An 11,276-nucleotide genomic window follows, 5' to 3' on the forward strand; every position below is an offset into this window, starting at 1 on the left:
CAGGCAAGGCAGATTGGCATTGACATGATGATAAGCTAATGAGCTCTATAGATGAGCTAGTGCCTGAAGATTCAAAAGACATAATGAAGGGAAAGTGACTTAAAGTGTCTAAACTTAAGGGCTAAGAAAATATGGAAAAAGTAAGAACTCTAAAGTTGACGGGAAGTATTAAGTGAGGTCCGAGAAGACAATACTGGTGTTTGTGATCAATCTTGGGGAATAATCAGTTATGTTACCCATGAAGTGGAAGTGACTTTTTTTATTACTCAGTCCTGTGGTCTAAGATCTTTTAAAGATCTTAACATGGAAAATTGATGATGATGATGATGATGATATTTCAGGGTCACAATACATCCTAGAGAGGTTTACAATAGAGCACAATGGCTCCCGAGGTCATAGTAAACCGAGTCTAAAGGGGAGATACTAAGCCAAGAGGATAATGCCTCTCAAGATATGAAAAAGGGGATGCTATGCTAAGCTGAGAGGGTGATGCCTCTCAAGATATGGGAATAAGATGACACATTAAGCCGTGAGGGTGATTCCTCTTGAGGCTTGATAACAGAATAACTAGGGATGAGTTTAAGATATAGAAGCCCGCTCTAATGGTTAATTAGTACTAAGAGAGTACTCTTGATTCTTTTTTTTTCATAGACACAATTGTTGTCAATTAGGCTGAAAGCTATAAGTCCTGAATAGTGTGCATTCAGGCAAGTTAATTGTAAAATGGAAAAGATAAAAGAAGGATAGTTGGATGTGAAACCCTATATGGTAGGGAATGCCGATCACTATTGTGGTGGACTGAACTAGAAATAAAGAGGGTTTACATTCCAAAGATGGTAGATCAAGTTGAGGATAAATAAAGATGATTGATAAGAATTGTCCACTGCATAAAGTAAACAGAAAAGATATACGGACATAAGAAGGAAGCCATTAGAGATCGTGGTTGGAGATACTAGCCACAAGAATGGGTTAAACCCCAAAAGCGAAATAACTAACATCGAAGACCCTTCCAAATGTTGTTAAAAGTTAAGCGATTAGCTTATGAACTGACCCTACCCCCTAATCCTGATTAAATACATGATGTCGTCCATGCTCCCCAACTAAAAAAGTATCAATCAGATCCCTCCCATACTTTGAGATATGAAGATATTGCGCTGCAAGATAACCTGACATGTGAGGTGAAGCCGACAATGATGGCAGATCGGCAGATTAAGCAGCTGTGAAACAAGACCATTTCAATGGTAAAAGTAATTTGGGAGAGCCTAACACAAGAAGAAGAAACATGAAAAAAAAGGAAGATGACATGTAGAACAACGAGTCGGAGATGTTTAAATAAGATATGTTTCAAATTTCGAGGACGAAATTTCTTTTAGGGGGAGGAAATGTCACATCCCGCAAAATTTAGTATTGATGGAAGGGATGAAAAATTTGGTTGAGGGCCAATAGGGAAAGAAGATTGGCTAAGAAAACTAAGCATGATGTGAGGCCCAAGAAGGGTTCGGATTGATATTTTCAAATTTATTGGTCTAGGAAGGGCAAAATAGAAAAATTAGAGAAAAATTCTAAAAAATTTCCTAAAAATAGAAAATTGGTGAATTGGAGGTTTTAAAACCTCAATGGAAGCCTGAAGGTGAAAATGGAGTGAAAAAAATTTATTACGGAATTTCCAAAAAATAGAGGTTTTTCAAGAAAAATAATAAAAATTGGGTGAAAATAATTATTTTAAATATTTTGAGGCCTCAATAATTCTTGAAAAAATATGAGAAATTATATAAGGTCTTTGAATTTCTAAAATTAATTTTAGGCTCTAAAGTACAGGAATTAATTTTAAAATATTTATTGCTAAAATCTTATTGGTAAAGCCCTATTTTGGAAAAAATTGAAGATAAATAGCTAAATCTTGAGATAAATTCTGAAAAGTTTTAGAGGGCTTTCCTATATGAGATAGGAGTTGTTGATGAGAGAAATGAATTTTTGAAGGCCCAAAACTATTTTTTAAAATAAAAGTCAAAATAGTGGATTTCGGTCTGAAATTGATATTTATGTGTGGGTCCCACTTTTTCTCATTTTAAATCATATTTGTGCTTAATATTGGGCCAAGAATGCCCAGAAAATTCGTGCAAATATTGGCCCAAGGTTAAGGGTGTCTTGAGCCCCAAGTAAGGTAAAATATTTATGGAAAAATCATGAATTGGGACATTTGCCATGATCACAAAAATTGGAGTTTTGGATGGCAGCCACATGGCCCCCTTACGCGGCAAAATATGGTGCCACATTGAAGGAAAGGGGTCAGATTTTTTAAGACTATAAATACCCCCTCATTTATACATATATTCAGCCAACTTGGGTGAAATAAGGGGAAATTCTGCCAGAATAAAAAATCACCACCAAACAGTTCCAAATACCTTCCAAATCCAAGAAAAATTATCAAGCTTCAAGTTAGGATCCATCAAGGTATGTATAAACTTGATTTTGGTTGGATTTAAGGGTTATTTTGATGATAAATCTTATGCTATGATGCTGCCCAATTTTGGTTAAGCCAAGAATGGTTGAAGGAAGGATAGAGACCATGAATATGAGCTTGAAATTGCATGTTTGATTGATGTTTGGATTGAATTTTGGAAGAAATCAAAGTTAAGGTTTTAACACCCTTATTCAGCCACTATGTAATCTAGGGGTAGGAGTTTGTTTTAATGTGATTTGCTGATTCCAATGAGTTTAAAATGTGTTTTATGTAGGGATATATCAAAGGAAAGTGTTTGGAATCATTAGAATAAAAAATAGTATTTTTAGAAAAACAATACCCTTATTCGGCCAAGTCTAATTGAAAGGGAAGGAGTATGATTTTGTGAAATCTAATTTGATATTTAAATTCTACGTAAAAATTTGTATAGGAATGGCCCAAGAATTGGTTAAAACAAAGAGGGGATAATTTGGTCAAAAATCAAGGAAAAAAGGGATGTTAATTGAGCCTAATGTTAGATTATTGTGTTCATGCTTGAATGGTTGGTAATTTGGAATGTATTTGTGCTTGGAATAATAGGCACATTGCAAGAGATCAAAGAGGGACACCGATTCCCTAAAGAGGTCGAATTGAATTATCAACCAAGAAGTAGCATTGAACTTATAATTTGATTGCTTTCGTGCTTGTTTAAATGTGTATGTGTTACGTTATTTATGATGCCATGATGTGATTGAGAAATATATGTGATGATGCATGAAATTATATGTTAAATGTGCCTTGGTAATATGTAAAAGAAATGGTTTGATGGCTTGATGAATTGCTCTTTTTACATTGCAAATGATATGCACATGGAATGTTGCATAATGGTATTGATTTTATGCACACATATTGCATTTTTACATATTGCATAATGGTTCTTTGCTACTGAGATTTCTATGAAATCTCACTTTTTATGTCCAAAATTCACTATTTAGGAATTGGCCCAAGTAAGGATAAAGAGAAGAAGATCATTTTGGGAGATATTTGATTATATATCTCTTTGAGCAATAGTTGTATATTATGTGAATTGTCATGAATTATCGTGAATATTTGTACAAGTGACTCCAAAATTTATGTATGTGAATATTGAGTAATATTCAAGCTTTAGTAATGTAATGATGAATGGCATGATGATTGGTAGTGAAAAGGAAAGGAAAAGCCAAAATGGTAATTTAAAAGGGGTAAACGTTGACTTTTTAGGGGTTAAGTTTGACCAATGATAATGATATTTTGAGCAATCAGATGAGTTTGGACCTGCAAATTGGTATGTTTATAGATCTCATTTTTAGCTTTAAAACAAATGATAATTTACTAAATTTGGAGTTTTATACAAAAAGTTATGCCCTTCTAAAATTGGACATAAATCTTGAAAAATTAAAAATTTATCAAATGAATAGTATCACTTAGAATGAATTTTGAGATTAATTGGTCACTTCGGGATGCCAATGTATATTTTTTTATAATGGGCATGTCAAGATATTTCTATGAAAATTGGAACCATTCCATTTTAATGTTTTTAGATTTAGTCATGATTTTTCAAAATTTAGACTAGATTACGGTTACAATAAATAGTAACCCAAATTTCAAAAATTTAAAGTTTGAATTTTTCCAACTTTAAATCATAAGAAATGATTCCTAATGGTTCCAATTGATGTAATATGAGGTGTAAAAGTAAGGTGTAATAGTATCTGCCTTTGCAATTTATAAATATTAGTAGTATAAGTGATTCTTAATTAAAAAAAAATGGTTTGCATGTTTTTCTTATAATAAACTCCTTCAAATTTCATATAAAATGAGTGAATATGTAGCACGAAGTTTTCTATTGGCCCTTTGATGATGACTACAAATGATTTCCCTTCACTTAACGTTTTTGTTGGATCCAAAGAATTTTTTCGAACACGTTTTGGACTTTATAGGATTTCCTACTGACATATTGTTCAAATTTTATTGAATAAATTTATTTAATAATTTTTTTATTTTAATGTCAGATTATTACAAGTTTTGAGAAGTAGAAACGTAGTTGGCTTACTGGCTAACTTTTTCCACCCAGAGGCTGATTAACTATATTTTCATAGAAAAATGAGTCAAGTACATAAAACTTGTTTTGAGGTTTCTTGGTCGATCCTCTCTTATTTTTCAAAGGTCTTTTCAATATAAGAGAACACTTTTCCACAATAGAAAAGTAAAAGTTTCCACATCTCATAATATTTTCACTATGGTATGAAAACCAAAGCAGATTAGTTAGTACAGGCCGCAAATCGGCAAACCAGTCAGGTAACTAATTTGGTTAAGCATGTAGACCGGAATCAAATTAACCTAGGAGGGGGTGACCCATTGTAAACCGGACCAATTTGGGGGCAATTTGGTCAACCCTCCTGGTTTGGTGGGTTAAACCGATTGCTCTTTTTTTTTTTAATTAAAAAAAAGCTATTTTGAGCCAAAAACCTCTTCTTTTTTCTTAAGCTATTGATAATTATTAGTTTAGTGATTAATAAACTGTAGGTAGGAATATTTTGTTATCCTATATTTAGTTTGATATTTTGCTAGGATTAATATGAAGTGATCTTTTTAATATGATACTACGATGTGAATTTGCCAAAGAAATTGTAAAGAAGATAAAAAAGAAATTGAAAGTATGTGATTATTTTGTTTGTAATTCAAGGTAATGAACTAATATTTAGTCCTTAGGTGGTATAATGAAACTTAAATTTTTTTTCAATTTTTTATTTCTTACATGTTTGACCCTAGGTGACTCAGGTCTGACCTATTGATCCTTGACCTTTTGCCTCAACTAGTCCAATTTTTAGTTTCTTGATTTTCACCTTACATAAAACAAATATATATAAGGTTTTTTTGAACTAAAATACTTTAAAAATATTCACAACAATATTTTTAAAGGAATAGTATTTCTAAATATAATCAGAAAAGTATTTTTACATATATACTTTCTTGTTCTTCTCCTTGTTTTTATTTGGGGCAAAAATAATTTCTACTAATAAATGCTTCATAATCCATTAGTTGTTATGTCAGATATAATTATTAACTAAAAGCAAAATAGTATTCAACACAAAAAAGAAGAATTATGGAATTTTCTTCTCCATCCCTCTTATGAGCAACTTTTTCCCCATAAAAAAAATAAAAGATTCCTCACCGTGATGTTTACTTCAACTAAAATAAATTTTTTTATCACTGTTGTGGTAATTCCTCATCTCTTTTGTCCTTTTTAAAATCTTCACTTTTTTTGTAAGTCTTCTTCTATGACAACATCAATATTTTTAGTATAAGACTTCATCTTTGCTAAAATTACAAAAACCTTCCAAATATTTTCACAGCCTTAATTTTACTAATTTATTAACATTTTTAATAATATTTTGATAACAATTCTAAAATATTTTTGTTAAGTACATGTATTCTCTTATTTGGAAGTAATGTTTTTGAGACATTGTTGAACACTAAATGTGAATACCTCTCCCAACAAAGATTTATTTAAACCTTAGTTTGCCACATTCATCTTTAAATTTTGTTTTGGATTTTGACTGTGGTATTCTTCCCCCCTAGGTGATAAGTGGTGCGGATTCATCTGCCATTTGGATTTACTGTTCAAGTAGCATCATTAGATGGCAAATATATGTAACTTTAAACATATAAAAAATGAGATGCAATATAAATTCATGGATTATTTTGATAAAATGCCAGTTCAGAAATTAATTGAAGTTTTCAATTAAATTAAGAGATAAAATAATGAAGTTGACCATAACATGTTAAATATGAAAACAATAATAAATAATGAAGTTGACCATAACATGTTAAATATGAAAACAATAATTTTAAGTCAATAAATTAATTTATACTTTCAAATATATATTTTTTTTATCCAACTGAGATTTAAAAAAGCATCAAAATAATGATGGAAAAGATCAACTTACTTAATGAATGAATGAATGAATAAATAGAGGGATGTAATTTAAAATGCACACATTGCTTGCCACCCAGTGAGGTTAGATATGTTTTGAATTTCTTTTTAAATCCAAATTGAAATTTAATTTTTCATACATTCGCTTGCAAAGGTGCTTCTATATATATATATATAATATATATACACACACACACCACACCCACACACACTACTTGTTTGTTCAAATTATAAAAAATAACCTGAAATTGGTAGATTGACCACCTAGGTCCAACGTCCTAATAAGCCTTATTTCGATTTTTTAACTTATTTTTTTATTTTACTTTATCTTTTTTTTTTTTTAACAAAAGCTATTATTCTCAACTAGCTTATGCCAAGAAGCAACGAACAAATTGGAGACCCTTTCTTCAATAGAGCAATACATTATCAAACAAATACGGAGTACACATTATTGCTATAAAGCATAATCCTAACATCACTTATATTATTCAAAAGCCCAAGTCATTAACGATAAACAGAAGCAACACCATACAAAATGCTCGTAATAAACCATAACTACAGTCACACAACCATAACTACCACCAACAATATCGAAGTTTGTACCACATGTAGTCTATGAACCGAAAGTAAGTATACCTCCAGGATCTACTGTAGAGCAAGGGACCAACAACTATCCAAAATCCTGAAATAAATCCTAGGGACATGCTCACATAAAACCAATCGAGCCCATTTCTCTTACCTTCTTTGTCATCATGATGGTTTGGGATATTCTGCAAATCATCACAATTCTTTGGTAGCGGAGGACCACAGAGATTGTTGCCCATGAAACTTGATGCTTCGAAGCTTTGCAATTGAGTGCCTGTTGGAATTTTCCCCGTCAAATTGTTGGATGACAAGTTCAACTTGCTCAAGAAATTCAAATTGGACATGCTTGATGGGATTTCACCATAAAGCTGATTTTCTGAGAGGTCTATTGTCTCCAACCATTCCATGTTTCCAATATTTGAGGAATCTTACCACTCAAAAGATTGTTTGACAAGTTCAGGAAATGCAACCCCTTGAGAGATGTAATTTCACTTGGTATCTCCCCAGATAATTCATTAACAGAAAGATCTATGCTTGTGACAAGGCCCGGCCAAGCATATACATCTTCTCTTCCTTTCACCTCTAGAAGCACATCAGTTACAGATCTTATACTACTATTTCCTTTGCCATCGATGTGCGATTTTAGAGTGGTATTCTTGACTAGCATAACACTCAAGTGATTGAGGCATCTTGGTATTTGTCCCATCAAGTTGTTTTGTGCAAGATCCAAGATATGTAGTGAATTCAAAGAGCATATTTGACTGGGAATCTTGCCATTAAATTGGTTTGATCTGAGGAGAAAGATCTTCAAATTCAAGAGAATGTCTCCAACCCATGGTGGAATGATTCCTGAAAATTGATTCTCTCTAAGATCCAAAAATACCAATTTAGTACTATTCTTGAAACAAACGGGAAAATTTCCTGAGAGTGTGTTGTTGCGTAGTTGCAATGAGTACAGCCAACGTAAGGATCCCATGGATGTGGGCAACTTCCCACTAAAATGGTTATTATCAAACTTGATAATCATTAGATTATTTGACCACATCTTCCAACAATCAGGTATTTCACCTGACAAATTATTTGATGCTAAATTGAGATAATCTAACCACACTGGCTCTTCCTTTTCCTGACATGAGAAGGAGGCTATGGATCCAGAAAACCAATTATTTGAGAGGTCTAAGTATTCCATAATTGGTGATATGTGTGGTAAAGGACCACTTAAACGATTTGAGCTTAAATCAATAGTGGAGACATTGATGGGATTCTTCAATGTATAAGAAAGCTCTCCATGGATATCATTGTTAGAGAAATCAAAAGAAGAAGCATAAGGGAATGCACCCCACAGCCATGTGGGGATAGAATCAGAGATGTTGGTGTTAGGTATGGACAACACCTTAAGATATTTCAGTGAACGAATCCATGATGGAAAGTGGGGACCTAAATGCCATAAGGCCATGTCCAAGAAGATCAACTTTTGAAAATATGGCTTCCAATTGGGACCTACTTTTAAAGTAAGTCTGTTTTCTGATGCTATGAAAGAATTTAATTTAGTGAAATTCACGAGGTGATGTTCATTTACAATTCCACAGAAAAGATTATCACTGATATCAAGATCTTCTAATTCAGAAAGTGATTGCAAAACATCAAAAGGATTCCCATCAAATTTATTTCCCGAAACATCAAGATATTTCAAAGAGGTAAGATTTCCTAAAGATATAGGAATTGCACCTTGAATAGAACTGCCAGAGATAGAAAGGCCATAGAGATTTTTGAAAATTCCAATTTGGGCTGTCAAATTACCATAAACTTTTGAACCACCAATTGACAAAACCTCGAGTGTGTGAGAAGCACAATTAGAGATTATTTCTACTAACCCAGAAACTTGTTGATCGAAGTTATTGTTAGAGAGATAAACACTTCTTAAGTTACAGAGATTGCTTAAAGAGTTTGGAAATGGCCCTTCCAATTGATTGGCCGACAAAGCAAGAGTAACCATAGAAGTCAAGTTTCCAATTGCATGTGAAATTGTTCCATGCAAATTGTTAAAGGAAAGATCAAGAGACTTGAGATGGTTCAAACTATATAACCAATCAGGGATAGAAGAATTAAACAAATTTTCAGACAAATCAAGATCTTCAATGAGAGAGAGGTTATGAATACCATTTGGGATGAATCCTTGCAAATTTTTGTTGCTTAATTTAAGAGAAACCAAATTCTTTAGCTGAAAAATCCACTTTGGAGTGGAAGGAGATCCAAAATCAAAAGAAGAGGAAAGGTCAAGGATTGTTAGAGATGAAAAGTTTATGGCAATGGCTGGATGGAAATTGTGATGAAGAGCACACCCTTGTAGGTGTAACTCTGTCAATGAGGGAAGAGATTGCAAAACAGGCAACCAATCAAAGGCATTAGACAGATTAACAAAACTCAATTGAAGATATTGAAGTGAAGAAAGAGATGATATCCACTGCAGATTTTCTTCATACAATGATATCCAATCCATGTCATATTGATCACCACCAGAGAGATCGAGATAGAGTAGATTTGATAAATTACCAATTTGATGGGGAATCTTTCCAGTAAAATAATTATCTCCTCCAAGGTCAAGATGGAGCAAACCAGAGAGATTTCCTATTTGGTGAGGAATGCTTCCACTAAATCCCACATAAGAGAGGTTCAAATATGTCAAGCTCTTCATTGAACAAAGGAAACTTGGAAACTGCATGCCTCCAAAATAGTTGCTGCTCAAATCCAAGTAACTTAATTCTTTCAACTGAAGTATCGAAGGATGTATTTCACCCCCAAACCGTGATATCTCAGCAACCTCATAACCCACATATGAGTAAGTAATTGAAGTTGAGAGGTGAAGTTCAAGAATGTGACCTGTTTCATGATTGCAAGAAACTGATGTCCAGTTGCAGCAATTTGTGTTATCATCAGACCAAGTGGCAAGCCTGTTTGAAGGATCATGAAGATGTTGCTTGAAATTAAGCAGGGCTTGTCGCTCACTAGGAATGCAAAGAACTTGATCAGATGCTTTGCATTTGCATAACGGATTTAGTGATGAGGTGAGTGAGCAAATCAAAATGAACAAAATGGTATTTTTGCACAGACCCATGATTAGTTTCTTTACTAGAGCTGGCTTACAACTCTACACAAAATTACTGGTATTTATAGTGTTAGAAAGTGGGGGTTTAAGCAAAACTTTCACATAACAGTGAATGACTTCCTAGCAAAGCGTTCATTCTATAGGCGTCTTGGTCAATACACGATGACAGTGAGATGTGAAGCTTGAGACGATTATGTATGTAAAAGGTATACATAATTCTTTATTATTTATGCAAAGCTATAGCCTAATAGGTCTCATCATTTCCTTAAAAAAATATGGATTTAAGTAATTTTTAATTGTTATATTCCTCTCCAAATATGCCTGTAAAAGTTATAAAACGTTATTGCTATTATTAGCAAATCACGTACATATGTATAAATTGATGAAAATAATTTAAAGGAACAGTACAACTAATCTTGGTATACAATATATTCTTACATATGGACTTTGTTTTTTTTTATAAGTAAGGTGTTTAAACTTTTTTATACATGTGCGAGTGATAAATCTTGAATAATCTGCCTTTGACAATTTAATTAAGTGTTGATAAATAAAATTTAATCGATAAATCTTCATAAATATTATAATTGATTCTAATTAAAAAATATGTTTATATATTCTTTCTTATAATAAACTCTTTTTCAAATTTCATGAAAAATGAGTGAATATGCACGGAGTTTTCTATTGTCCCTTCCATGATAATTACAAATGACTCCCCTACCAAACTTGTTTGTTGGATCCAAAGAGTTTCTTATACAAGTGTTGGACTTCATGGGATTTCCTACAAACAAATTAGTCGAATTATCATGAATAAATTTACTGAATTAATATTTATATTTATAATGTTAGATGCATGGTTACAAATGCTGGAAAGTAAAAAAGAAACATAGTTGGCAAATTTTTTCCACACGAGTTAACCATACAAAACTTGTGTGGAGGGTACTTGACTCATTATTTCTTTTATTTTTCAAAGCTCTTTTCAAATTTAACAGAATACTTTTTCACATTAAAAAAAATAAAATTTTCCTCATCTCACAATATTTTCATCCCGAACAAACCAAAAACGCATGTATAATCTTTTTCCTTTTCAACTAATTAAAATATTTTTAAAACAATAACAGAAATCATTTTAAATGAATATTATGTTTAAATATAATCATAAGAATATTTAT

General features: G+C 32.3%; 1 protein-coding gene across 1 annotated transcript; it reads right to left on the bottom strand.

Moving 5' to 3' along the window:
• Nucleotides 1-7,386: 7,386 nt before the first annotated feature.
• LOC114733628 (receptor-like protein EIX1) lies at nt 7,387-10,116 on the bottom strand. Its single transcript, XM_028921122.1, has one exon. The coding sequence runs from the start codon at nt 10,114-10,116 to the stop codon at nt 7,387-7,389; it is 2,730 nt and encodes a 909-aa protein (XP_028776955.1).
• Nucleotides 10,117-11,276: the final 1,160 nt, after the last annotated feature.

Source organism: Neltuma alba, unplaced genomic scaffold, assembly GCF_004799145.2.
Source record: "Neltuma alba isolate B1F8T4 unplaced genomic scaffold, ASM479914v2 tig00013022_pilon, whole genome shotgun sequence".
Lineage (NCBI taxonomy): Eukaryota > Viridiplantae > Streptophyta > Magnoliopsida > Fabales > Fabaceae > Neltuma > Neltuma alba.